Genomic DNA, 27,908 nt, shown 5'->3' with positions numbered 1-27,908 from the left:
GGGAGAGTATTCCTGGCTCTGGGAAGGCCTCCTTGGGACGCTGCGCTCCCCACCCCGACCCTTCCGAGAGGACTTGTGACTGGGAAAAGGGAGGTTGTGTGCACAGCTCTGCGTACCCGGGCAGTGTGGGAGCCATGCAGGTGGCTCACGTGTTTTTTTTTTTTTTTTTTTTCACGTGTTGTTTTGTGTGGTCCACAGATCTCGGGATCCTCCTGGGCATGGCCTTGGGGAACGAGGGTTTGGAGGTGTGGCCCTTAACCCGGAGCGAGGAGTGTGCCATCACTGGCTTTCTGCGCGACAAGCTGCAGTACCGGAACCGCCTTCAGTACATGGTAACCACGTGGGCACTCGTTGTGTCCCTCTTCCAAAGCCCTGTGGCTCATGGGACATAAGGACCTGGAAATTCAGTCCCTCTCCTTGGACTTGTGTCAGGCCTGTGCCTGCCATGGCTCCCTTCTCCCTCACACACACGCATGTGCCTCATCTGCACTTCCTGTCCGTGTTCCTGCCATCCATCCCTGGGGCCTCCAACCCTCCTGTCTGATCTGACCTTTGATCCCACCTCCACGTGGCACTCACCCAGTGACTCAGGAATGGATTCCAGGAAACCTTGGGGGAACCCCAGGCACTATTTAGCAGGGGAGATAAGGACCTAGAAATTAGAATGTTTGATTCTTTTTATAGGGTGGACCACATCACATGTGGCTCTGTAGGTCTTTTTTTTTTTTTAACAGATTTTTGAGATATAGTTCACATACCACACACCTCACCTGTTCAAGTGTACATTTCTATGGCTTTTAGTGTATTTGCAAAGTCATGAAACCATCACCATGATAAGATTTAGAGCAATCTTTTAAAGTCATTTTCCTCACCCCTCCTAAAGGATATGATTCTCTAGGAGTAGTAAGCTTCTCATCCTACATTTTGGCCCGAGACTTATGCCTTAACATGTTTTGTTTTGTTTCACCTTCCCTGTGTCCCAGAGGAAAGAGCTGTCTTTATCCCAACTGGGAGCCAAGCACATGTTTTCTGTAGAGGACCACCGCTGCCATCAAGGGCCGGTCCTGCATCAAATTCTTCTCCGAGGTTGGGGGAGTCTGAGCAATTTCTGACTCTGATCTCATCCTTTGTTCTTGTATCTCCCCAGAAACACTACTTCCCCATCAACTACAGGGTCAGTGTGCCTTATGAGGGGGTACTCCGAATGGCCAACGTCACCAGGCTGGTGAGAATCCCCCCTCTGGAATGGGGAGGCCCCTGCCTCCTGGGACATCCTGTGGGCCCTGCCTGGAGGCACATTGGTCTGGGAAGATCCTGTTGCCGGGGGTCTTTCCTGGCCCCTCAAGCAAGCCTGCCCTTGGCTCAGGCCCCAGGTGCCCCTCCCACCCCATCCACAGTGGATGCCCGTGGTCTGCCCCCTGTGCAGGGCAAATGTGGGGGGCGGTCAGAGCTGTGGGGGGCAGGCCCAGAGGCTCCTGTCTGGGGTTTCAATAATTTCTCCTGTCCCTGCAGCAGAGGGCCCGGGTGAGCCAACAGGAGCTGCGGTATCTGTGGGTCTTGGTGAGTCTCAGTGCTACTGAGTGGGTGCAGGAGGTGCTGCTCGAGGGCCATCCATCCTGGAAGTACCTGGAGGAGGTACATACGCTGCTGCTGGATGTCAAACAAGGCCTCCCGGTGAGCCGTGCGGAGGTGCAGGTGGCCAGGGTGGGTGCGTGTGTGTGTGTGTGTGTGTGTGTGTGTGTGTGTGGCCAAAAACTATCAAGGGAGAAGGTAAAGGCATGGAAAGTTCTGGCATGTCCTGGAGAGTGTGGGAGAAATGGGGGGGGCAGGGTGGTGGATTGGGCTTGGGGGGCAAGAGATGCGCCTGAGACCCTGTTATGCTCTGCAACCCTGGGCGAGTCATTGATCCCTCTCACTTTATTTCCACATCTAAGAAAAGAGGGAAAGGGGGAGGGATAGATGGGTGGAGCACAGGGGGGTTGAGGGCAATGAAACTTTTCTGTATGATGCTGTAACGGTGAGTATAATTGCATTTGTCAAAGCCCATTGAATGTACAACAGAAAGAGTGAACCCTAACGTAAATGGACCTTAATTAATAATAATAATAGAGGTTCCCGATCGCTGCCTGTTCAGCAGTGTTGATCGGAGGCCTGGGGGATACGTCTTCCAAAAAGCCTAGAGAGTAAGGTGACGGGGTCGGTGTGTATCCTCGCAGGCCATGTGTGTGCCATGGGACCCCTCCCCACACCCCCGCCTTGCCCTACTGACCCCCCCAGCCCTCCTTAGGACCCTGGTACACAACTGCCCTGGGGCCCCACCTGCTGCCCAGCAAGAACAGCCAACAGGAAGCCAACTGTGAGCTGCTGCTGACACCAGGGCTCGGGGCCAGCACCTGCTTTTGCAGCTGCCGAGAACTTTGTGGAGGCTCTCCATTCTGGCGGGGACCGGGAGACCCAGCCACTTCCTTGGTGGCTTTCTTGTGCCTGTGGGCGGGGGGGGGGGGGGGGGGGGGGGGAGCGTTGGAGCTGACCTGGGGAACGGACTGTGTTCCATCCTCAGTTTTTCTTGGGAGTGTCTCTGGCTCTGTGAGCTCTGCTGAGCTGGGAAGGAGATTGTGGGTAGACTGAGGCCCTGCCCACCTGGGCTCTTCAGATTGAACCAGCTTGTTTTTTTAAAGATTTTTTTTTTTTTTGGATGTGGACCATTTTCAAAGTCTTTATTGAATTTGTTACAATATTGCTTCTCTTTTATGCTTTTGTTTTTGGCCATGAGGCATGTGGGATCTTAGCTCCCCAACCAGGGATTGAACCTGCACCCGCTGCATTGGAAGGCGAAGTCTTAACCACTGGACCACCAGGGAAGTCCCTGAACCAACTTTTAACCTCTTCTTTCTCACAATGTTAATGGTTGACGGCCCGTTCCATATGTGCCCAACATCTATGGGAGAGGGCCATGGGCATGGGCCCCTTGGCCCTCCTGCCACCCTCACTTCTCTCTCTAAGCCTTTGTATATTAGTTTTTGGGGACTGCCGTCACAAATTACTACCAACTGGTGGCTTAAAACAACAGAAATTATTCTATCGCAGTTCTGTAGACCAGAAGTCTGAAATCAAGGTGTCAGCAGGGCCATGCTCCCTCCAAAGGCTGCAGAGGAGGATCTCTCCCACCTCTTCCAGCCTCTGGTGGCTGGTGGTGTTCTTGGCTTGTGCAGCATCACTCCACCCTCCGCCTCTGTCTTCACATGGCCTCTCCCTCTGTGTCCCAGAGAAGGACCTGTGTCCTTTCTCTTACAAGGACAACAGTCATTGGATCTAGGGCCCACCATAAATCCAGACTGATCTCACCTGGAGATCCCTGACTTAATTACATCTGCATAGACCCCATTTCCAAACAGGTCACATTCTCAGGTACTAGGGATTTGGGCCTTGGACAGAGCTTTTTTAGGGGGTTGTGGGGCAGGGGGACACACAGTTCAACCTAGAACACTTCACTTTTAGGAACGTCCTTCCCCAGCTCAGGTCCCGTGTTTCCTCCTGCTCCATGTCTTTTTTTTTTTTAAGTATTATTTATTTATTTATACATACATTTATTTATTTTTATGTTTGGCTGTGTTCGGTCTTCGTTGCTGTGCGCGGGCTTTCTCTAGTTACGGCGAGCGGGGGCTACTCTATGTTGCGGTGCGTGGGCTTCTCAGCGGTGGCTTGTCTTTGTTGCGGAGCACGGGCTCTAGGCGCGTGGGCTTCAGTAGTTGTGGCATACAGGGGCTCAGTAGTTGTGGCGCACGGGCTTAGTTGCTCTGTGGCATGTGTGATCTTCCCGGACCAGGGCTTGAACCCGTGTTCCCTGCAGTGGCAGGCGGATTCTTAACTACTGCGCCACCAGGGAAGTCCCGTGCTCTGTGTCTTCTACGACAGTTCTGGCCCCTGCTCTGTCCCTCCCATGGTGCCTGGTGCTCCCCACACCAAGTTCCTTTTGTTAAGTGTTGTGGAGAGGAGCCCCCGAGCTTGGAGCCGGAGACCCAGCCCTGTCAGTGTGCCTAGTGCGCCTCACGATATGACCGACCTTCCTGAGGGTCCTGTCTCTTCTTCATGGGAGTCGGTGTGGGTCTTTGCATCCTGAAGGACAGTGTCCCTGGGATAGGGACTTCTCATATGGTGGTGGCCGGGCCTGGGCTAGAACAGCAAGGATGCCCCCACCTCCTCCCTGTCTGGCCTGCCCCTAGGAGAGGAAAAGAGAAGCTTCTGTGTGTTGTGCTTGAGTGAGGGACATCGAGGGAGCCCCTCCCAGGAAAAATGGCACCTGCAGGAAGGAGAGAAATGGCTCTCAGGCGTCCTGGTCACAGGGATCTCTTGTCCTTCTTCCAGGCAGGACAGCCACCACCACCCCGCCCCCCAGAGCTCTCCTGGGATCTCTTCACAGGCTGGGGGTGGCACCTGTGGTCCTTAAGGTTTCCTCCCTTTCAGGGTGTGGAGGTCGGCCCCCAGGTGGAAGCAGTGTTGTCCCTCTTGAGTGCCCCAGGAAGCCTGAAGCCAGTGCGGCCCAAAGCTCTGCTGGACAACTGCTTGCGGGTCATGGAGCTGTTGTACTGCTCTTGCTGTAAGGAGCTCTGAGGGGCTGGGGGTGGGACACTGGGTGTCTGAGCCCAGGTCGCTGAGCAGAGCTGGGACCCTCCTCGGCATGCCCTCTGCTTCCCAGGACTACAGGCCGTTTCTGGAAGCTGAGATGGGCCCTGGGTACAGGGAGGACAGTGTGGCTTGGTCTGGGGATGAGCGGGGTGTTGACCAGTCCTGCAGTCTTATTTGTGTCTGTGTGTTTGTGTTGCCTGCAGGTAAACAAAGCCCTGTCTTAAACTGGCAGGATTGTGAGGTGCCAAGGCCTCAGCCTCACGGCCCGGAGCCCTCGTCACAGTGTGTGGCCGCCCAGCTATACCCCCTGCGCCAGCAGCCCCCCACCTCCCTGCCCCACCCCCCGGCATTCATGGCTGGAGCCCCGGCTCAGTGAAGCTGCTGAGGGCACAGGGCGAAGGCCGCCTGCCCTGAGTGGGCTGCATGGTAACTGGGTGGGGCAGCTGGAGGAGCTCCTGCAGGAGACGGACTGGGCCTGAGGCTTCTCTGGGTGGTGGTGGGGAGCCCCTCTTGGGAGGGGAGACCCTAGAGGGGCATTTCTCCTTTGAGGGGGACTCAGTGCCTGAGAAGGGTTCAGCTTCCCGCCTTCCATACCTCCCATGGTCTCACCTGGAGCGGTGGGCGCTGGGGGCACCTGAAGGTCAATGACGACAGAGCTTACAGCCCCTCCTGGCACTGCCCGGGCTGCCCTCTTCCCTGAGGGCAGGGCTGACCGTCTCCTAAGCCCAAAGAGGTGAGAGCTGTACCAGGTGGGCATGGGGGTGGGGACACGCCTCGGCAAGGCCAGGGAGAGGGCAGCAAAGCTGGGGAGAGGGCATAGCCAAATGCCACATCTTGCCACAGTTCCCTTTATTTTTTCTATTAAACACCTGCTTTGTTTTGGTTTGTTTTGGTTTGCTTTGCATCTTCGAGGGTGAACCTGGAGAAGGCCCACCTGGAGAAGGCCGCTTTCCCCTCCTGCCAGGTGCAGGAGGCAGGAGGAGGGGCATGGGCTGGTCTGGCCCTGGGGCCTCGGTCTGAGGATTCAGATGTGGAGTGGTCAGGGCCTTAGCCAGGGCCCTGGAATGGTAGATATTTGCGGGACGGAGTTCCTTCCAGCCCTGCCCCAGCCCCTGAAGCCTTAGCCAGCCTGACTGCTGGGGGGGCGGTTTATCTCCCACAGTGCATCCTGGCCACGGCCCTCTTCCCCTCCATCTGGCAGCCCCAAGACCGCCCCAGCAGGGACAGAGCTGAGGCATTCAAAGGCATGGGTCCTGGCACGAGACCCGGCGACTCCTGCACGCCCCCCCACCCACCCCCATCACGGAGCCCTGCAGGGAGCCCCGCCCCCAGCGGGGATCTGGGATGGGATGGGCAAGGGCTGGGGTGCTGGCAGGTGAGCAGCGGTGGAGAAAGCCAGGTGGAGGCAGGGGTGTTAATTACAGTACAACTTTATTAATACTGGAATCTTCACAGTGCATTTGTTACTTGTAGCAGTGACTATTTAAATCAAGGAGAGGGTGGGTTGCAGGGGCGTGGGGGGGGGGAAGGAGAGGATCATTTATCCAAAAACTGACAGAAAGAAAAGAAACAAAATGGTTCAGATGGGATGGGGGTGGTGAGGGGGTGGTGGAGGGAAGAAAAAGTGAGTAGGAACCAGGAGGGGGAGCCTGGGGTGGGGAAATAAATTAAAAAAAGGAACAAGTTAACAGCACCAGAAAAGTTACTTCAGTCAAAAGACACTTTTTGAAAAGAATATTTCTCTGTACAAAAAGAAAAATGAAACAAACGTAAAGAAGTCCCCCAAACCAAAGTTTGTGATGCGGAATGGCTGGCTCGGATCCCAAAGGGGTGGGCCTGCAAGGTGGTCACTAAATGGACGCGAGGTGATCAAGGGGATGGAGGAGTTATGTACAGCCCTGGGGCGGGGGGGCTTGGAGGGGAAGGGCGCCACTGGAGTATGGGTGGGTGGGGGGCAGCTGTGCCGCACCCACCCCCTCCCTGGGTCTCCGAAGCCACCTCCCCCTCCCCAGGAGCAAGCTCTTCCTCATGGGGACTCAGCTCTCCCCCCACCCCACTACCCCTTACCCTGCTCACATCACATAACCTGCATCTTAAATCAGCCCACCTGGGCAAACCCTGTGGCGAGGGGCAGTGTAAGCCCCGCCCCAAGCCTTCAAATACAGGCCATCTGCTCTCCCGCCCCCTTCCTCGCCCCGGCCCTCCTCCAGGTGTGGTGCGCTTAGCAAGTCTCCTTTCTCCGACCTAGCGACTTACAGGTACGTTCTCCACCCGCCTTCGGGGACCCCGCGGGGCTCCATATACTCAGGGGCATCCTTGGTTCCCCACACCCACCTGGCTGCCGTGCCTGGACCCCAGTTTCCGGCACAAGAACTACCAGGAGCCTGGGCTCCATCCAGACCAGGAAAAGCCAGCTCTCCTGACCCCGGGAGGGGCCCCTGCCCCGTGACCCTGCCGCCCTGGCCGCCCTGGGCTGCCTTGCGGGGCCGCAGGAAGTCCTCCGCTCGCACTTGGCACACGTGCTTTTACCTGCTTGGAGCTGGCGCGCAACATGGCGCGGGGGCACTTGCCACCTCGCTCCCCCGCCGCCCGGACCATCCTGGGAGGGCGGCTCCTCTGACAACAGAGTCAAAGCTAATCTCCTCCCACTGCCCCCCACCCCCACCCCTTGGTCCGCAGCAGACTGACAGGAGGCCCAGCCCCCAGCCCTTTCCAACCTCACCGCGGCTTTGCTCCGGACGCTGGAGAGAAGAGCTGCTCTCTGGCCTCCGGAGCCATTAGGCCCTCCTCCTGCCACAGGCCCAACGCCAGTGTGGGCCCCCCCGACCCCGTCCCTCAGGCACTCTTGGACACACCCTGTACCGTCTACCCTGTCCCCACAAGCAGTCCTTGTCCGGTCAGCTCATTTTATTGTGTGTTCATAAAAGAACCCCCTCCCGTCCCTCCCCCCACCCCCAGCTCCAGCCCCCATCCCCAGGGGTGGCTGAAACCATCACGGCATCCGAAAGCAGCTCCTGGGGGACTGGCCAGGTGACCCCTAGCCTCTGGACTCCTTCCCCGCTGCCCAGCCCCGCCCTGCCTCCAACCCCAGCCACCCCTGGGGGGAGGGGATGCTGCTTCAGGGTCCCCAGCCTCCTCCAAGCAGGTCCCCTGCATGTCTTCCCCAAGAGGCTTGACTTGGGCCCAGGCCCCCTTCCCCGACAACGACGACGACGACGGCGGCGACGGCAGCTGGGCTCCCAGCTGCAACCTCCCCAACCTCCCCCCACCCCGTGTCCCCAACAGCCAGCCATCCCGTAGAGCTTTCTCAGCGAACCAGATACCTTAGCCGGTTGGGCCCCTGGCCCCTGCACAGCTGCTCCCCGTCGGCCCTGCTCTCCGAAGGAGAGGAGCCTGGAGAGGCAGAGAGATGAGACGGTGGAGGAGGGAGGAGGAGGGGGCTCAGTCAGGGCGGGGTGGGCTAGCATTCCGGAAGAGCCCGAGGCCACCGTCCCTGGGGAGATGGCGAGAAGCCGGGCCAGGCTAGCTAAGCGGTGGCACTGTGGGCCCACCCAGGCTGGTGGGACCGGGAGAGGCTGGCCCGGCCCTGCTGCTGTGGGCAGGGAGCGTGGCTCTGGGGCTCACCCACACCAGGAAAAGGCAGGGCCCGGAAGGAGGAAGAGGAGGGACAGAGTGGGCAAGCAAAGGTTGAAACAGGCTCCAAATCCAAGTTCCAGGCCCGCAGGCTCCGTCCTGGCGAGGTTTGTTAAAGAAGTCATTTCCTGTTTAAACCTTGAAATCCAAGATGGGTGTCTCTTTCCAATAAAGTAGCTTTGCCTCATATGACTTCAAAAAAAAAAAAAAAAAAGCTTGCCTGGCTCTGCTCTCTCCTGACTGTGCCTTTGCTCTGAAGTGGCCGCTGCCCACCGACCAGGCCACCTGCCTCGCCCGGGCCAGAGGGTGGGATCACAAGATGCGGGGCGCCGACCTGTCGTTGGTGACGGTCCTGCGGAGCCGCACCCCGCGCCGGATGGCCACCAGCATGTCTTCAGCCGGGGGGTCGCTGGTGGCAGCGGGGGGCGGGGTGGGAGTCTCCTCCACAGGGGTGGCCGACAGGGCAGTGGGGAAAGGGAACTGGCCCTCGCCCAGGGCGTGGGCACCTGCCACCAGCTCCCCGAGCTTCTCCACCAGGCTGTGCCGGTTGGCAGCCAGCTGCTGCTGCTGCTGCTCGTCGCCCTCAGCCGCCAGCCCGGCCCCTGGCCCCGGGTAGCTGGCGGCCTCGGGGGACGGGCTGCCCCAGGCTGTGTTGGGCAGGCTGAGCCTCTTCGGGGAGGCCCTGGCCAGGTCCGGGGCCAGGGGCGAGGCGGCCTCGTCGGTGTAGAAGACACACTCCTCGCTGCCCGCCCGCGTGGGCCCCACGTAGCCGGGGGAGTCGGGCACCGTGGGCGTCTTCACGGGGACGATGGGTGGCCGGATGGGGATGGGGCCGGCGCTGGAGAGCGTGCGGCGCACGGCGGGCTTGGTGGAGGGCGTGCGGCGGATGGTGGCCACGCCAGGGGGTGCGCCCGAGGTGGTGGGCAGCCCGGCGGTGGGCAGCCCCGCAGTGGAGGCCGGGCGCTTGGTTTGGATCAGGCGGCGGTAGTTCTGGGCGATGTTGCTGTTGCGAGGGATGGTGGATGACTTGTCGAACTCGGGTGGGCCCTCCCCGTCTGCGTCCCCGTTCACTGAGTAGCAGTCGTAGTCGGAGCCTGGGGGGCACGGGATGCGGTGGGCCTGGGGCCCTGGGGGCCTGTGAAGGCCCAGCCGCCTGCCCCCGGCCCCCGGGGCCTACCTTGGGAGGGGATGGTGTCCTCGGAGCAGGAGGGCGTGGTGGTCTGTGTGCTGTAGCCGCTCGAGTACTGCAGGGAGTCCCGGCTGCTCTTCTGGTGCTCCAGGTTCAGGCCGCGGGTCAGCACCATGGCCAGGTCACTGGCCGCGGGGGACACCTCCTCACCGTGCTGGGGGTGGTAAGACTGCAGGCTGAAGCCTTGCTCCCCGCTTCCCCCTCAGCCCGGACTGCAGGCAGCCCCCAACAGGCTGAGCAGTCTGAGCTGGCCCTGCGACCACTTGCCTGGCCTCCTGAAGGTGACCTAGGAGTGAAGGTGGGGCCCTGGTTGGGCTGCCCAGGGAATTGCCGCTTACCTTGGCTGCGATGGTGGCAGGGGACATGCGGGGTCGCGGGGCCTCCTCTCCACTGGGGCCCAGGGTGCCCCCGACAGCCGGGCCTGGCTCTGTGTCTCGGAGGAGCTCCACTCGGTCCTTCCTCCGCTGCAGGGTGCTGCCTGAGGGCTGCTCGTGGGGGCCGGCCTTGGCCCAGTCCTGCAGGGCATGGCCAAGGGGGCCCTCACTGTTGTTGAAGTTCAGGGTTTCCAGACCCACGTGGGGCCTCAGGCTCACAATCATGGCCAAGGACAGAGCACGGAGGGTGCTGTGACACCCCAGTCCTGCCAGGCCCAGGGGCAGGATGGGGAGCCCTGGGAGGGAAAGATGTGAGCGTGTGGGGAGTGGCTGCAGGTGGTGCCCAGGAGGCCTGTCTCGCGGGGAGCAAGTGCTTCGTGCACGCCCCTCTGGTTGAACCTGGGCCCTCCCTGTGTCCCGCTGCGGGTGGGAAGCACTGACCGTGGTAGGGGAGCTGCACTCGCTGACGGACTGGCAGGTTTCCGAGGCCTCGGAGGATGCTGAGCTGGAGGACTTCTGCCACGCAGAGGCGAGCAGGCAGGAGGATGGGCGGGGAGGCAGGACGAGAGGAGGGAACAGATCTGGTCACAGCGCTGGCATGCAGCAGGGCCTGCTGACTCAGCATCCCCACCCCAGGCCCTCCAGGGCCACGGCCACGGCCGAGCGTATGCAGTGGAAGGCAGCACCCAGAGCGCACGCCATGGGCAATGACCTGCCCCCCAGCCCAGCCCGATAACCACACACTTTGAGGATTAACAAGAAGGCTGGCTGCTGATGGCCTGGATGTGGTGGGCAGGGAAAGAGCGATACTCAGGAGGGCAGCGGGGTGCTGGCGTGAACTGCCGGGTTGATGTGCCACTGTTTTCGCAGAAGGGCAGGCCTGGGGGAGGAATGGAGTCCAGAGTTCCATCCTATACATGTTAAGCTGAGCTGCCTGTTAGGTATCTATGCCCAGATGCAATGGAGGCAATTGTATTTCCAGTCTGGAGTTTAGGGAGAAGTCAGGTTTGGAACCACAAATCCAGCAGCCGTCGGACAGAATAAAGTCACCTAGGCAGTCAGGATGACGGTGGTTAGAGAAAAGGTTCAAGGACGTCAGGCCGACATTCAGTGCTTTGGAAGAAGAGGATGGCCCAGCGAACAGGAGTGACAGGAGCTGCTGGTGGCGTGGAGGAAGACCACGAGCAGGTGATGTCACAGAATCAAGGGAAGAACCTGACACGCAAAGGAGGGAGGGGCAGTTGTGCTCGGCTGCTGGGGGTCCGTGCACATGAGGCGGAGGGGTGTCTGTGCAGACCTCCAGAACTGTTTCACAGAATGGTGGGGCAGAAGCCCACTGAGGACAGGACCGAGGGTGCCCAGGAGGCTCCTGCTCTGGACAGTGGCAGGAACTAGGTGCCCTGGAGGCCCCCCAACTCAAAACAACAAAGAGGGACTTCCCCGGTGGTCCAGTGGTTAAGTCTCTGCACTCCCAGTGCAGGGGGCCTGGGTTTGATCCCTGGTCAGGGAACTAGATCCCACATGCATGCCACAACTAACACCCGGCACAGCCAAATAAATAAATACATAAATAACAAAGAACAACAACAACAGAGAATGAAGAAAAAAGCAAGGGCAGAAACAGGACCATGAGGGTCCCCAGGGCAGAGGCTGGCTTCAGCACTGTGGTTGAGAGACTGGGCAAGTGGCAAGGTGGAGAGCTCACCCTGTTGATGACCCAAATTAAACCTGGAAGGGAACTAATCAGTAGCACCTCTCCAGATCCTGTACCAGCCAAGTAAGATTCTCTAAATCACCCTGGTTTAGACTCCCAGATCTTTTTAATAGTTTATGATGAGCCAAGATGACTAAAATAAAAGGAGCTAAACTCTATAGGTAAGGATTCGGAGGAAATAATAAACACATGTAGAATTTTACCAATATAATTGTTAAGACAAAAATAAAAAAGGAAAAAAGTATTTGGAAAACAGCGGAAAAATTCAACACCCATTCACGGAAAACAAAACACTTAGACTAGCAATAGAAAGGAACTTCCTTCATCTGATAAAGAGTTATCTACAAAAATATCAATACTTTTCTTTCTGAGGTTGGAAAAAGATAAGGATGACCACTTCTCTATTTAGCACTGGAAGTTCTAGCAGTGCAATAAAGCATGAAAAAGAAGTAAAAAGCAAAAGGACTGGCAAAGAAGAAAATGGTTGTTTGTAAAAGACATGACTGTGTATGTATTATAGAATATTCAAAAGACCTAATATGTGTTTTTAGCGAGGTTATTGGATACAAGATCAACATAGAAAAAAAATCAAATTGCTAAATATCAGCAGCTAAAAAACAAGTAAAAGACTCTGAAAAAAGCCGAAATAATTTAAAATAGCAACAATAAACATCAGATACCCAGGGCAAAAAATCCAGCAGATGTGCAAGATCCTCACATGAAAACTGCAAAATATTATTGAGAGAAGGTAAAGCCATCATAAATGGAGAGACATATGCAATCCCAGTCAGAATCCCAGGGGTTGTTTTTTGTTTTTTTTTAGTGGAAACTGACAAGCTGATATTAAAATTTATAAGGAAATGCAAAGGGCCAAAAACTGACAAGGTAATATTGAAGAATATGAAAGCTGGAGGACTTTTATTACCAGATATCAAGACTTTTTATAAAGCTATTAATAATTGAGATGGTGTGGTATTGGTACAAGAACAGACAAATCAACCAGTGGAATAGAATACAAACTCCAGAAACAGCTATGCATTCACAGACACCCGTTTTATGACAAAGGTTAACACACTACAGTGCAGTGGAGGAAAAGATGGTATTTTCAAAAAATTGTCAATTAGATATTCATATGGAAAAAGAGACCTCTACCTCACCACACACACACACACACACACACACACACACACACACACACACACACACACACACACACACACACACACAAATGAATTCCAGATGAGCTGCAGATCTAAATGAAGAAAAGGTAAAACAAAAAGGCTTTTTTTGGAGGAAAACATCTTTGTGACCTTAGAGTACACAAAAATACGTCAAACAGGACAGAAAAAGCAATAACAATTGAAAAAAAATGGATAAATTGGACACACATTAAAATTAAGAACTTTAGGTCATTAAAAGACTCCATCAAGGGAGTAAAACAGCAATCCACAGAATCAGAGAAGATTATCAGATGAAAAGACTTGTATCCACAATATATAAGAAGTTCTACAAATCAACAAGAAAAAGACAGACAACCTAGGAGAGAAAAATAAGCAAAAGATCTGAACAGGTCCTTCACAAAAAGAGGATATCCAAATGGCCTTTAAAAGTGGTGTTCAACCTCATTAGTCATCAGGGAAATACAAATTAAAGACACAGGGCACTATGATATAACACCTATCAGAACGGCTCAAATGAAAAGGATACCAAGGTCTGGTGAGGAGGTGGAATAGCAGTAAACCACTGCTGTGCTCTTCCTGCCCATTTGATTATGGGAAGACATCAGAGACACTCAAGATGAGGGATATTCTACGAAATACATAACCAGTATTCAAAAGTCATTTAAGAGGGACTGAGGAGCCATTATAGACTGGAGAAGCCTAAAGAGAGACAATAATAAAATGCAAGGTAGGGTCCTGTGTTGGATCCTGGACTCCTGGACCAGGAAAAGGACGTTAGTGAGAAAGCTGGCAAAATGTGAAGAGTCTGTTGACTAGTTAACAGTATTGTACCTGTGTTAATTTCCTGGTTTTGAAAATTGTTTGGTAGTTATGTGAGATGTTAACATCCGGGGAGACTGTGGGGAGGGTGGGTGGGAACTCTGCACTCTTTTTACAGATTTTCTACAAGGCTAAAATTATTTCAGAATTAAAAAAAAAACAAACCCTTAACGGATAAGTTAAATAGCTATAAAATAGAGAAAAAGTACATTGGAAGATGGACCTGAAGAAATTATCCAGAGAAACAAAGAGATGGGAAATATGACAGTGAAGAAACACACAAATGAAAGTAAAAATAAAGAGATGATGGTTGACGGGCTTCCCTGGTGGTGCAGTGGTTAAGAACCTGCCTGCCAATGCAGGGGACACGGGTTCGAGCCCTGGTCCAGGAAGATCCCACATGCCGCGGAGCAACTAAGCCCGTGTACCACAACTACTGAGCCTGTGCTCTAGAGCCTGCAAGCCACAACTACTGAGGCCTGCACGTCTAGAGCCCGTGCTCCGCAACAAGAGAAGTCACCGCAATGAGAAGCCCGCGCACCGCGATGAAGAGCAGCCCCCACTCGCCGAAACTAGAGAAAGCCCACGTGCAGCAACAAAGACCCAACTCAGCCAAAAAAAAATAAATAAGTAAATTTATATATATGAAAAAAAAGAGAGATAATGGTTGAAAATTCCTAGAACGAATGAAAAACATGAATACAGAGATAGAGAAACACAAACACACCAAGTGAGATTAAACAAAAACAAATCCACAATTAGATACATTGTAGAAAAACTAAAGTGGCCAAAGAGAGAAGTCAGATCATTCACAAAGGCACAACAGTGACTGACAGCGGACGTTACAACCAGCCACAGAATCCAGAACACAGGGGGAATATGTCTTCAAAATGTGGAAACGGAGTAACTGTCACCCCAGAATTGCATCCCTGGCAAAACTAACTTTCAAGAAAGAGGAAAAATATAAAGCATGTTTACAGATAAACAAAAACTGAGCTTACTACTACAGACCCATTCTAAAAGAACTTCTAAAGGACATATTTTACTTCAGAAAGAAGGAAAGTGACCTTAGAAGGAAGATGGGATACAAGGAAAAAATGAACAAAAAAAGTGTAAACACATATGGGTAAATCTAAACATACAGATACTGTATGTATAAAATAATGATAAAATTAAGAAGAAAAATGTCAATCATGGGGATGATTAAAAAGGAGATATATATAGCTTATAAGGGGAGGGAGTGGGTGACTGAAGTTAAAATATACGTTAAGGTCCTTGAATTATTCAGGAGGTGGGGCTGTGACTTTGCTACGGATGCATGGTAAAATTTCAAGGTAACCCGTAAAAGAAATGAAATAAGAAGTATAACTTAAAATCCAGTAGAAGGAAAATAATGGGGAAAGGAAAAAACAAAAAGCAAGAGAAGAGACAAAAGCAGCACAGAAAAAGCAGAATGAATAGAAAGAAAAAAGTAAGACAGAAGTCTAAATATGCCAGTAATCATAATAAATGTGAATGGACTAAAAACGTCAATTAAGAGATTGTCAGATTGGATAAGAAAAGAAAATCTAGGCATATGCTGTTTATAAGAGACTCATCTAAAACATAAGGACGTAGTGAGCTTAAAAGCTAAGAGACAGAAAATGATACCATAAACATGGAGCAAAATAAAGCTGAAGGAGTTGTAGTAATATCAAAACAGACTTTAAGCTAGAAAACATAAAAGTAACAGAAGATCAACTACATCACGTTAGGAGATTCAGTTCACTAAGAAGAGTTAACATTTTGAAGTTATATGCACCTAATAAAATAGTCTCAAAATATATAAAGCAAACGGATAGAACTATATGGGAGAAATGAACAATTCCAGCTTTTCAATTACTGATAGGTAAAGCAGACAGGAGTGAATGGGGAATGAGGTAGAGGTGGTCAGTGTGGACAAGTCTTTTGAGAAGTTTTGCTGTGAAGGAGAGACTAGGTGGCTGGAGGAGAACATGGAGGAAGGGAGGGCTTTTAAGATGGATGATACTAGAGCATGTGTTTGTGTACTGACAGGGATGAGCCAGCAGAGGAGGGGAGACTGGCAATGCAGTGGGGACATCCTTGGGCAAGAGGGCAGGAAAAGAGAGAATGCTGAGCTTAAATGGAGGCACTCGCCATGATGGGGAAGGACAGCACCCTGGGCATGTGGCCTGACCTCCCTCTGTCTTCTGCTGTAGTTCCTCTGTTTCCATCTCACTGAGGCTGCAGGATCTGAGCCTGCATCTGAAGAGATTCTTGGGCCAGTCTCTGTGTTCAGAATGAGCTGGCCAAAGTGTGGAGAAGGGGGAGGATGTCTGCAGATCCTGGGGCTCCTGCGGGGGTGCCTCCTAGGGCCAGCCACTCCATCACAGCCAGCCTATGCAGGGGGAGGGTCACAAGGCACCAGAGCTGGTAAGCTGCTCTAAGACCTTCCAACTCTCCTTAGCCTTGAGGCAGTGAGTTGAGGTTGGTCCTCAATGTGGTGGCCCTGGGGACCTCCAGGGCTAGTCTCAACAGCTGTAGGTGGCCCCCAACGTGGATGGCCTGAGGCTGGCATGAGGCCACTGCACCCTACCCCAGGTGGTTCAGCAGATGCCCCCTCACCTGGCTGGTGACGTCTGAAGGCATGGGCGAGGGGGGCTTGGAGTAGGTGGCATCCTGGGAGATGAAGCCAGAGTCGTGGGAGGAGACACTGGAGAGGCGGGCGCTGGCGGTGGCCGGCTGTGCCAGGCTGCGGTAGCGACAGGTGGAACCAGGTGAGTATGTTTGGGCACCCCCAGGCCACGGGGCTCCGCCACCCTTGGCACTGCTACTGCTGCTGGGGGCGCTGGGGAAGTGAAGGGGGGTGCACAGCAGCCAGACAGGGAGACACAGGGGTGTGTGTGGAAGGGTGACAGACGAGGGTGGGGGAGAGAGGTGAGGGGCAAAGGAAGGAAAAGACAATGTCAGACTACAAGGTCCTGAGACCAAAGTGCCACAGAGGAGCTGGGTTCCAGGACTGTGGGACAGAGTGGGGCCTGGGCAGGGGACCACACTGAAGAGCTGGCCCAGCGCCTGCCCCCGGAGCACCCCAGTGCTACCTCCTGCTCTGCCATCAAGAACAGGAGACCTTAGGTTAACAAGGAAGAAACGGGGTCACCCAGCATCAAAGAGTTTCCCAGTTAGGCTACAGCCAGACATAAGTCTGATCATGACTGTCTTCTCAAAGTCTGATATTTGCTATCAAATCCTAATTGAACGTCTACTGCGTGGTGACGGTCTGTGTGGGGCTTGGACTCACCATTGCCCTCATCCTTTCCGCCCCCTGAAGGGTGTCCAGCCCTCTGTAGTTCATATCCTCTATGCAACCATTTCATCCCTGGGCAACGTTCCTGGCAATGAGGTCGCCTTCCTCCTGAGCATGACCGGGAAGGTCCCCAGCCTCCACCCTTGGTCATGGGTGTCCCCTGCAATCAACTCTCCCCGCCTGTGCCAGTCACCCACCCGGGGGCTGAAGAGCCGCCAGTTGACGTGGACCCTCCTCTCCCTGCAGGAGCCGCTGACTGCTGTGCCTGCCTTACCGCCCATGCCCCGGTTGCCCAGCCAAGGTGGATCTGGGGAAAGGGTGCCTGGCACAGAGGGGTCTCCCCACCAGGAACTCGCACTATGCTCACTGCCCTCCCGCCGAGGAGCCTTGAATCTTAAATAGCTCTCCCAATCCCACCCAGGAAGTGCTCCTGCGCCTGAGCCTGACCGGTGACCGAGCAAGACCTTTGGCCTCTCTTTGGCTCTGCAAGACCTCGGGGCCCAGCTTAGGCTGAGGTTCGGGCCTGTGGCAGCTGCCCAGGCACCAGCTCTCAGGAACTAGCCAGGCTGCAGTGTCCATAAGGTAATAATCCTGTAGCCTCAGCGCATGTTCCCCAATGCCTCCACAGCCCTCCCCATCTTACATTCTTACTATTGCCCCAGCACTGTGTTGAGCCTGGCAGAGTCTAGTGGTTAAATGCTGGGATTCCGTACCTCAGCTTTTCCTTCTGTGAAATGGAGACAACACCATACCTGATACGGTGGTGTTAGGATTCAATGAAGAAAATGCATAAAGCATTTAGCACGGCACCTGGTGCACACTTATAGCTCCATAAATGAACCTGCTGCCCCTCCGCCCGCCCCCAACACACGCCTGCACTAGCAGCAGTCTTGCAACGAGAGAAGTTTCCCCTATGCTTGCAGATTCCTTGGTGACGTAGGAGTTGTGTGAATTCTGGGGCCCTGAAGCTATTCTTGATGCAGTTTTGGTGGGACCTTCCCGATTCCTTGCTGCAGTACCCCTGCCCCTCCCTGCACCCCACTTCAGCCCCCCACTGACCTGCACATACTGGACTTCCGGGAGCTGGAGCTGCTGGGCGATGAGGGTGGGGTCTGGTAGGACCAGCTGTAGTCTGAGCCCTTCAAGTCTTTGATTACCTGGATGGACATGAATGGGGTCACTGGAAGCAGCCCTGCCCTGCAGAGAGCCTCATCCTTTTCCTGGGCCTCCCCTCCGAGGGCTAGTAGGGCCAGAGGCCCCCTGCTGTCTTCCCAATTGAGAACCGGGCCCCAAAGGAGATCCCTGGGAGTCTGAAGCCCCCTGCCCCCCAGCCTTTTCCTAACACAAGCTCCTCACTCAGGGGGAGGAAGCAGGGCTGCCAGAGGGCTGGGGGGGATGCCTGGGGAGATTCTGCCCCCTCTGCTTCTCAGGGAAGCTGCGCAGGCCAGGACGTGGGAGAACCTGGTGATCCTGAGGACTCACTGTCGCTGGCAGAGGAGCCAGGCCAGAGTGACCATGAAGGACACCACGGGGTTCAAATCCTGGCTCTGCTCTGCTCTCGGGCAAGTTCCTGGGTCTCTCCTGGGTTTCTCCTGTGAAATGCAGCCGATCATTCCTATCTTAGAGGGCCACTGGGGTGAATGAATGAGGTGACCCATGGGAAGTACTCCGTGTGGGCTGGGCACACAGTAGGCGCCTAGCGAGAGCAACGCCACGGCGCTGTCAGGTAGGGCCGACCCTAGTGCAATGGGAGCATGGTGGTGAGGCGAAGTGGGCAGGGCAGCACACGGGGGCAGGAGCATCTGGGTCCAGGGGAGCTGACGGGTCTGGGTGTGGATGGCAGGTAGGCATCATCAGGCCTTGCTTTCTCAGGGGGATCCTGCGGGTCTGGGACTTCCACCCGTCTGCTCTCGATATAAGGCCCCCATTGGGTCCTGGGCACACCACCCCTCACCTGGGCAGATGCTCCTAGATCCCCACAGGTGGCCCTCTGTGTCCAGCTGCCTCCTCCAAATGCTGTCCCCTTTTCTCCTCTATCATCCCCAACCAAGGGCAAGCCATCCCCTCCCCTGTCCTGTCCCCAGGGCTGGCCGCACCTGCTCGCTGGCGGGGGGCAGCTTGTGTGGCTCCGCGGTCAGCACCACCAGGTCATCGATGATGCCCTGCAGGTGGGTGATCTCTCCCAGCATGGTCAGCTCGCCGTTCTGATGGAGCAGTGAGTCAGCCTCTCGGCCCCGCCCCTGCCCATGCACCCTGGAGGGCCAGGCCACACTGGGTCTCCCCTCCCTCACCCCTTCCCACCAACCAACGCTGCTTGGGCTGATGGAGGCTCCCAAATCATGGTTCTTGGGAACCCCTCAACTAGCCCAATGGTGGAGACACTCAGAACGCCTCTCTGCTCCCGAGGAACCCACCACCACAGGCTGCAGGAAGGTGATAAAGGTGCAGAAGCGGCCACGCTCCTCAATCAGGGCCCGGCGCACCGCCTGCTTCTCCGTCTCCTCCAGCAGCAGGTACATGTCGTTCACGTCCTGCAGGGCACTGTCCAGCTGGGGCTGCAGGTCTCCTTTCCCTGGAGGGGTTGGGAGGAGAGGCCACGCTGGGGATGCCGGCCCGGCCCGGCCCACTGCATCCATAGCTCAGACCCCGTGGTGGTGTCCCTGGTCGTGGGGCTGGGCACTGCCATGGGGGCCAGGGGACTGGGGAGGGCAGTCAGGACGCTGGGGCTTGTAGAAGGGCTGGTCCCCAGAGCAGACAGAGAGGACAGATAAACAAAGCACACAGGAAAGATACCAAAGCTGCGAAGCCACCCAGGTCCTGGGGTGAGCAGAGCCCTGGGCAGCCCCAGGGCCGCCCTTGGTGCAGCTGTGCTCAGGGGAGCCCAGTGGCAGCCTCCACGAGAGCTGAGACTTCCACCCCCCAGGATACCCTCACTGCCCACGGGATGGTGGCCCCTCACGTCCCAGGGCACAGGGAGGAGGAAGGGAAGCAGGACAAAGTAGAGCGTGGGGGGCACAGCTGTAGGCCAGGCCACGAGGGGGTGTAGGGGCCAAGAGGGCTAGGGACTGGGCCCAGGGGACAGGGAACGGGGTGCCTCCGTGTGGGTCCCCCCTCAGCTCAGGGAATGATGCACAAGGACAGCAACAGCGACACCAAGAAGCGGCGAGAGAGACATGGAGAGGCGAGAAGATGTAAAGGAGACAGTGAGACAGGAAGTGGGGAGGCAAGAGGTAAGGACTCTGGGAGGGCCTGGCGGGGGCGGGGCAGCCAGGGCCTGTGTCCCCACCCTGCCCGGTCCAACCCCTCTTGGCCTGGCAGACTGACCCAGCAGTGGCCCCGGACTCATCCCTGGCCAGGGGCCCCAGGGGCCCCAAGGGGACTGTGCCCCAGGCCCCTCCCTCGCTGGACCGACCGCCTTCCTCGCTCTTCCTTGGCCTGGAGAGGCTCCTTCCACTGGCCCTGAGCTGGGGGAGACAGACAAATGCGACAAGGACGACAAGGACGGGAGGAGCAGCTGGAGGGATGGACATCTGACTTACCAAGTAGCTCTACAGGAAGGATTGGGACGAGGAGAGGAGAGGAGAGACAGAGAAAGAAAGAATGTGTGAAAGACAGCCGGATGGACAGAGCCACTCCTGGGGGTGGGGGGGGTGGGGTCTGGGGGTGCCTGGGCCTGTTGGCCTCCTGCTGCCTCCCTGGGAGGGGAGGTCCTGGGTCGGGTCTGGGGTGCAAGGTGCTCCCTCTGCCCCACCCAACAGGTTGGAGGGTCCTGTGTGCGGGATAGGACCCCTCAGGCCAGGATGATGCCCTGGGGTGCCCCACAGGGCGGCGGGGGATACAGAGCGGGGCCCCGTGGGGCTGTGCCTCTGTGGGCCAGCTCTGGGCTCTACCTTTGCGTGCTTTCTTCTGCAGCTTCAGCGTGTCTGAAGATTTCTTCTTGATCTCATGCCTGGCTCGTTTGTACTCTGTGCAAGGGATGAGAAAGGAGCCCTGTGACGGCGGTTTCTGCCCAGTTGGGGGGCGGGAAGCACGGGCCGAGCCCCAGACCCACCTTTTGCGTGGTCCTTGTCCAGCTGGTTGGCCGACTTCTTCCAGTCCTCGATGCGCTCCTGCAGTGGGTTGATGAGGCTCTCCAGGAGCGCACTGTGGGCGGGGGCAAGAGGGTCAGGTCCACCATGGAGGTGTCCCCGTGACACGCCCCCCTCCCCGACCACAGCGCCCACTCACTTGGTGAACTGCCGCAGCTTGGTCTCGATGCTGCGGTGGCGCATGCACATGCGCGTGAGCGCCGAGCCGATATCCCGCGTGGCCCCTGGCGAGGCAAGCGCGCAGCATGTGAACGGGCCCGCTGGGGCTTCTGCAGTCCCGGCCTCAGGCCACGAGGGGGCGCACCGGCCCGCGAAGACCGAGCCGGCACCCCGCGCCCCGCCCCCCAGCTTTCCGCAATCCTGCCGGCCCCAGCAGGCGACTTGATCTCTTCTCAGTATTTACCAAGGCCCTCCTCCGTACGGGACCAAGGTCCTGCCCATCCTGGCTATGCCAGCCTCCTGCAGCTGCGGCTGCTCTGCTGGTCGGGCCAGGAGCTGCCCTTCACCCCAGCTGGGAAAGGCTGGCATCAAAGACATCCAAAGATCCAACCAAAATCCCCTCCTGCCCTACCAGGAACCCCCTCCAGGTGTGCCCAGATGCAGGTGTGAGAGTGCCAGCATGCGCCCACTGCCTTGGTTCTCACCACCCAAAGGAGCCGGGGACCCAGGTCCCTGCTCCTCGGACCAGAATGTAGAGGAGATGCCAAGGCCAACAGGGAATGTTCACCTGCCCTCTGTGCTCTCGGAAGGGCAGAAGGCGGTGGAAAAGAAGAAGCCACAGTCAAACTCACCATAGGGAAGCATGAACAACTGTGGCTGAGGGGTCAAACCAGCCGCCCAGAAGCGAGAAGGGAACCCCCCTTTGTAACATCCTGTCATCTTTCGCCCACTCCTGCTTGCATGCCTCTAATGACGAGAGGCTCACTCTCTCCACAAAAAGCCCATTCCATTAGGGAGCAGAACTCAAGGTCCCGACTCTGGGCCTGGTGTCCTCTTCCCAGTTCATATTCCACTCAGCCTTTCCAGCTTCCAAGCCCAACCTGGGGCATCCCCAACCTCCAGCCATGCCCCCTCCCTACCTCGGGTGTTGGTGGCCATGTCAGCCACTTTCTGGAAGGCATCCAGGAAGGCCACAGCAGCCAGCACAGTGGTCCTGGGGAGATGGACAGCGGGATGGTCTGTGGGTGAGGTGGCTTTTCTACCCATTCCCTCCCCAGCTGGGGCACCCTCAGCAGCCTCACCTCAGCTGGGAATGCAGCTTTGTGGCCTTGGAGTTGAAGTCCTCCCAGATGGGGTAGGAGCTCTGCAGAGGAGATGGGAGAGGAAGGGAGACTCCATGAGGACTGCAGGGCTCTACCTGGGCTGGGCTCCCCACATGCCTGGGTCCAAACTCTGGGCAGTTTCTAAGACAGCAGCCCTGCCTCTGCGGAGAGGAAGGCTCCTGGGCTCTCTAGGGGGAAAGGCGACCAAGGACAGAGATCTGGGGCATGAAGAAGGCCTGGCCCTGGGAACAGGCACCTTTGCCCATTCCTCCCTTCCTGACAGTCAGGAACTCTGGCCCACTGTCTGCAATGGTGGCCCACATCCTCAACGGAGATGGAAACAGTGAATGGCAGGTCCTGTCTCCTCGGGGATGGGAGGGGCCTGGCAGGGAATCTGGGCTGAGCCACATGAGGGGCACTATGTTCCCCCGACACAGCCCAGGATGGTCCACATGGCATGGGGGCAGAGGCACAGTGCCAGGGCTCAAGGCATGCTAGGTCTAAACTGGGGCCTCTGGGGCCCCCACCCTGTGCCCTGGAAGGAACTGCCAGCCCGGCCATCCATCCATCCCGGGCCAGCAGAGGTGGCTCCCAGGCCCGGGGAGGCTCTGGCTGCTTCAGAGGCTGGCCAGCCTGCCTGGGACAGTCAGGCCCCAGGCTGAATGGGGCCTTGTGCGGCCAACAGAGCCACCTTTCTCCACCCCCGGCTCCCCTCCCCTCCTGGGGACACAGTGTGGCCTTTATCCCAGCCTGGCCCAAAGTTCTGAGTTGGGAGGGGGTTTCCCAGTAGGGAAGCCAGGCTCTTGGTGATCAAATTGTCCAGTGAGATCAAGGGGTTTTTCTGGCTAATGGGCCCTCGCATGGCTGTTGGGTCCTGGCCCAATGGCCCTGTGGAAGACTTGATCCTTGAAGGGGAGCTTCAGGCTGGCAAAGCCCCTAGCCCCAAAGTGCTGCTGACCTTCCCTTCCATGTGGGATGGGATGCTGGGAGCTGGGGCTTTTCCGGTGGAAAGGGGGAAGGCAGAGACCCCAGTCCCCAAGGCCTCAGAGGGAGGCTTTGCCAGGCTGGAACCCCAGGGACAAGGCCAGCCTGCAGGGGTGGGGAGAACAGGGCTGCTTCTGGGAGCCTCAGAAACTCCCTCCCCTCCCAGCCCAGCCCAACCAGTGGCCAGGGAAAGCAAATATTTGAGAAGTTCACACAGGCTGGAGTGGGAAGGGGGAGGCTGTGCGTGGGCTGTCTCCGTGCGGCACGGCTCAGGGTAAAGGAGCCCGGGAGGCCACCCCTGACAGTCCTGAGGGCCTGGCGCCCTCCCTCACCTCAACACCCTCAGCCCTAAGCCTTGCCAAGGCCTCCAGGGAGGAGGGATGATGCTGTGGGTACAGGGGTCCAGAGGCACCGTCCTGGCCCCCAGAAAACCTAAGCACCCCCAGCAGCCTCTGGGCAGTCTCAGAGGGCAGCAGGCTGGGAGAAGCTGGGAAGACACAGGTCCCTACCCCATTAAAGTCCCCGGCTGGGGCCCACCCCGACGCCTCTGCCCAGCCAGGATGGCTCCAACCCAGACCCTCACAGCCTTGGCTTTCCTGGTGGAGAGGGGACAGGATGGGGCATGGGGGAGGCCAGGCCCAGTCCCTCCTCAGCAGATGGACAGGAGCACCTGGGTCTCTAAGGACCTGAGACTCCACCTCCCACTAGTAACTCATGAGGACCCCAGAGGTGAGGTTGAGGGGCCGAAGCAGCCAGGGCCCCAGGGGTGTCCTCAGTCTTCACCTGGACCTGTGCCCTCACGTGGGCCGCACCCTGGCTGTCAGGTTCTAGGACCCGGGGTTGTTATCACTAGTGACAGGGACTGCTACTGTTGATCAAGAGCGTGCGGTGGGCCAGGCACTGTGTGATCGCATGGAATCCTTACAATGACCCTGTGAAATGAATACTGTTGTCACCCCCATTCTACAGACGAGGAAACTGAGGCTCAGAGAGATTAACCGGCTTGCCCAAGGCCATCGAGTGCCAGGGTCAGGATCTGATCCCTTGTCTGACTGGTCACTACACATCAGGGATCCACCCCCCACCACTTCTGGAATGCACGGAGACGAATACTTGGGCATCAAGGGTGGGTAGGGGGCAGGAACTACGTGGATGGGAGAGACGCCCAGCTCTGCCCCCAGAGCAGTGGGCTGCTCTGGAGGGGAGAGGTTACATGCTCACTAGAGGTGCTCAAGTGGATGGGATGAGACCGATATGGAGGCTGCAGGGCCCCAGGCCCCTGGCCCCCGGACACTATCTCTGACCGGGCCCTGGACTGTGCAGGTGAGCGACTCAGGCTGCAATCCCAGAGAGGGGTCTTTCTGGGTGGCCTTGGGCCAGGGCATCCTCTCTGAGCCTGTCTGCTCACCTGTAAGGTCAGGATGGGAAGTGTACCGATGTCAGCAGGTCAGTATGGAGACTGCATGGAAAGCACTAGCACAGTGCCCGGCACACAGTAAATGCTAGGTTAATGCTGGCAGACAGAGCAGACACTTGACCCCTGCTTCTCTGCCAGGAGCCTCTCCCACCTGGCCAGGGCCTACGTGTCCGGGTGACACTCCCCACTCTCGAGGGCAGGCAAAGATTATGACCCTGTTTTCTGGATGGGCCAGTACTGCTGAAGGTGAGGCCTGGGGCTGAGGCAGAGCCCTGGGTGCCACACCCAGCCCTGTCATCTTGGGCAAGTCCCTGCCCTTCTCTGGGATTCGATGGGCATCTGAGCTAAATGAGGCACAGCAGGCAGGCCCCCTCCCGATCCCTGAGCTACTGTCCTCCTCCAGGCCCCCCAGCCTCCAGGTGTAGGTCCTCCTCCCCCTACTCTGCCTCTCCCATGCCAGGGTCTGGGCCTCCAGGAGGGCCGGGGTGTGCTGTTGTGGGGCCTGTGGCCGTGCTTGCCCTGTGTGGAGGGGCCTCACAGGTAAGCTCAGTCTCCTCAACCTGGCCACGTTCCTCTACGGAAACCCTGCTGCTTCTGTGGCTCAGGCCACAGAAGGAAACAGCCAGAAGCTGTCCCTCAAATCCAGATGATCGACCTCCAGGTGGCCCGGTCCCCTGCTCTGTCCCTGGCCCAAACACATGCATGTGTCGTAGGTATATCGGGACTTGGCATCACCGCAGGTGAAACCTCTCCCAGTTTGCTTCCACATGTCAGAAAATCCTGCCTCAATCACTTGTTACAATCTGGGCCCATTTCCTTCTATCTCATCCCAAAGTGCCTTGCAAATTGCCTGGAGAGGGAGGGAGACAGTCCTGCCCCTCTGCTCTGTGCAAAAGCTGCTGCTCTCTGCAGTGTTTGTGGAGAGGATGCCAGAAGGAGGAGGGTGTGGGAAGGTCCCCCCCTCTGCCAGCCCTGGGAATGGTTGGGGGAGGGTTGTCTGGGCTGCTTGGTCCCAGGAAGGAAACCCGGTGCCAGGGCTGTGATGTCCACAGGGCAGGAGGGGCTGCTGAGGGCAGAGAGAGGCCAGGACTTTTGGGGGCCGGCAGAAGCAGCTTGGAGTGGAGTTGCAGGGGATGGAGCTCTCAGGGGAGCACCCTATACGGGGGCAGTGAGCGGCACCTATGCATGCTGCTAACCCTGTATTTCCTAGTGAGGGTGGCTCCAGTTCTCTTGGGGGTGGGGGTGGGGGCGCAGGGATCTGGCAGCTGCCCCTGGGGCTGTTCCCCTGGCAGCACTGGGAGCCCCCCAAAGGGCCTGCTTGGGCACTGTGGTGTGTCCTCCTGGGGCCTGCGACGTCACAGTAGGATTCTATGCTGTGTACTTGGGAGTGTGAGACAGGTTGTGAGGGTGGGGGTCTGACGAGGTCCCAGTTCTCTCCCCTGCTCTTCCCCTGCCCCACAGGCCTGCCCCAGAGGGGAAGGGTAGAAACGCTGCTTCCTGGTCCCCGTCCTGTCGTTGGAGCTGCCCTTCCTCTCTGCCTAGTCAGCCTGGGGCGGCCCTGCCAAACCCTAGCCTCTTTGGGGGAGAGGATCCCCCTCACTCCCTAGACCACCAGTGAGAGGTGAGGTCAGGGAGTGTCCAGCAGTCTCCTTAATGACCTTGAGCCAGGCCTCAGTTTCCCCACCTGGTGAGCCAGCGGTGGGCCAGGAATTGGTGGCCCGCTGCAGCCTGACCTTGGGTAATCATGGGGAGGGGCCGGAGCTGACAGCCCTTCCCTGGGGCTGCTCCATCAACCCAACCTTCTCCCTCCTCCTCCCAAGGTGGGGACAGAAGCCTTGGGATGCTGGAACGCTCATCGTGGAGACCTTGGAGTCCTGGATCTTGTTTTTGGGGACCCGGGCAGCGGGTGCGGAGGCCGAGGCCGGCAGGGAAGGAGTTAACGGTTCCCTGCTTTATTATTTTTCCCTGCTTTGGCGGTGACAGCATTGTCTGGGCTCCCGGGCCGTCGTGGGCGGGGGAGTGGGGGGGATGGTGGTGGTAGGGGGCGGAGGCCGGAGAGACCCCGGGCCCGTTAAAGGGCCGTGGAGTCGCTCCCGGAGCCAAACCCCATTCATGGTTTGGGGGTCTGGGGCGCGGGGAGTCCGCGTGTGCGCAGGCTCGGGTCTGGTCCCCAAGGGGGCGCTGCGACCCGGGCGACCCAGGGCTTGGACCCAGGGCACCGCACGGACACCCCGACACACGAGCACCCACACCCCCCAAGACGGGCACCCAGAGACCCGGGCGCACGGCAGTCGCAGGCCAGAGGCGCTCAGACAAACAGACACGGCGGCGCACGGACACAGCGGGGCACGGCTGCCCGCCGCCACGCGTCCCCAGAGGGGGCACGCACCCGCACAAGCACCCGCGCGCCCGCAGGGCGGCCAGCCCCGCCGCGCCCCGTTACCTTCATGTCGTTGACGATGGCCTGGAAGAGCCCTCCCAGGGCGCCGCACTCCTTCTCCGCCGTCTCCATGCTCGGGCCGGGCGGCAGCGTCGGCGGCGGGGCGCAGGCTGGGCGAGGGGACCCAGGCCGCGGCGGCTTTCGCTCCGAGGCCGGGTCGGGCCTGCAGCCTCCGGGCTGCGCTCAGCGGCCGGCCGCGCCGCGCTCGGGGATCGCGGGCCGCCGCGGGGCGGCGCGGGCCATGTCGCGGCGGAGCTGGCGGGCGGCGCGGGGACTGGAGCGGCGTCCGTAATCCGAGCCGCCGAGGCTTGGACGTCACGTGGATGCGCGGAGGGAGGGCCGTGGGGAGGGGCAGGGCCGTGGCGGGAGGGGTCTGTGGGAAAGACCGGGCGAGCTCCGGCCCATTCACCAGGAATGGAGCCCGGGCTTTGAAATCCGAGCCCCGGCGCGGCCGAACTGGTCGGGCTAGAGGGCCCGGCAGGCGCAGGCGCCACCGCGGTTCGGGGGCGGCGCTGGGGCGGGGCTGCCCGGCTTGCCCGCGGGAGTGGGACCAGTGGTTGGGTGCCCGCTCCGGGAAGGTGCCCAACACCACCACCCCCTCCAGCTTTTGGTCTCTGGCCGGTGTGTGTGTGTGTATGTCGGGGTGCGTGTGTATGTGTCGGTGTGTGTGTGTGTGTGTGTGTGTGTGTGTGTGTGTGTCGGGGGGTGGGTGTTCCCGCGCTTTAAGAAGAGGGGGGCAGGCTGGGGTCCTCGGGGCGCATCCCGTGGGACGGCTACACCACCCTCAGCAGGGGCGCACGGTGCCCTGGAGGCCACCCGCCTTGGAACGTTTTATCCCCGGCACAGAAGGGTTTGGACCCTCCTCCAGAAGTTC

At 57.8% G+C, this 27,908-nt stretch overlaps 2 protein-coding genes and 1 long non-coding RNA gene across 11 annotated transcripts in view; 2 read left to right on the top strand and 1 right to left on the bottom strand.

The window, feature by feature from the left end:
• Positions 1 to 5,511, top strand: part of IL34 (interleukin 34) — a 58,886-nt gene extending 53,375 nt beyond the window's left edge. For 4 of the 5 annotated variants that reach the window (XM_067721052.1, XM_067721048.1, XM_067721049.1 and 1 more), the window contains 5 exons: positions 199 to 332; positions 1,148 to 1,225; positions 1,513 to 1,674; positions 4,465 to 4,597; positions 4,830 to 5,511. In XM_067721052.1, the coding sequence (XP_067577153.1) occupies positions 219 to 332; positions 1,148 to 1,225; positions 1,513 to 1,674; positions 4,465 to 4,597; positions 4,830 to 5,002 (660 nt within the window). In that variant the 5' untranslated portion in view covers positions 199 to 218 and the 3' untranslated portion in view covers positions 5,003 to 5,511. The remainder of the gene's footprint in view (positions 1 to 198; positions 333 to 1,147; positions 1,226 to 1,512; positions 1,675 to 4,464; positions 4,598 to 4,829) is intronic. The other variant, XM_067721051.1, reaches the window with a different exon arrangement.
• A 527-nt stretch (positions 5,512 to 6,038) lies between these two features.
• Positions 6,039 to 27,312, bottom strand: MTSS2 (MTSS I-BAR domain containing 2). 5 transcript variants are annotated; one of them, XM_067721021.1, is made up of 15 exons: positions 27,038 to 27,312; positions 22,173 to 22,234; positions 22,011 to 22,084; positions 21,071 to 21,155; positions 20,895 to 20,986; positions 20,734 to 20,808; positions 19,258 to 19,415; positions 18,940 to 19,047; positions 17,903 to 18,000; positions 16,162 to 16,384; positions 15,734 to 15,934; positions 10,264 to 10,338; positions 9,787 to 9,963; positions 9,437 to 9,602; positions 6,039 to 9,353 (listed from the first exon to the last, which is right to left on the bottom strand). In XM_067721021.1, the coding sequence occupies exons 1-15, from the start codon at positions 27,104 to 27,106 to the stop codon at positions 8,572 to 8,574; spliced, it is 2,445 nt and encodes an 814-aa protein (XP_067577122.1). In that variant the 5' UTR covers positions 27,107 to 27,312; the 3' UTR covers positions 6,039 to 8,571. The 5 variants fall into 5 exon arrangements, with proteins under 5 accessions (XP_067577122.1, XP_067577123.1, XP_067577124.1 ...); XM_067721022.1 differs by having other exon boundaries at positions 16,162 to 16,288; XM_067721023.1 differs by lacking the exon at positions 15,734 to 15,934 and having other exon boundaries at positions 27,038 to 27,301.
• LOC137215609 (uncharacterized) lies at positions 10,150 to 18,944 on the top strand. The gene is made up of 3 exons (XR_010939348.1): positions 10,150 to 11,010; positions 17,090 to 17,144; positions 17,265 to 18,944. It is a non-coding gene; the product is annotated as an uncharacterized lncRNA (long non-coding RNA).
• Positions 27,313 to 27,908: the final 596 nt, after the last annotated feature.

This window comes from Pseudorca crassidens, chromosome 20, assembly GCF_039906515.1.
Source record: "Pseudorca crassidens isolate mPseCra1 chromosome 20, mPseCra1.hap1, whole genome shotgun sequence".
NCBI classification, from domain to species: domain Eukaryota; kingdom Metazoa; phylum Chordata; class Mammalia; order Artiodactyla; family Delphinidae; genus Pseudorca; species Pseudorca crassidens.
Note: the sequence above shows the minus strand (reverse complement) of the source record. Positions and strands in the feature narration are given on the sequence as shown.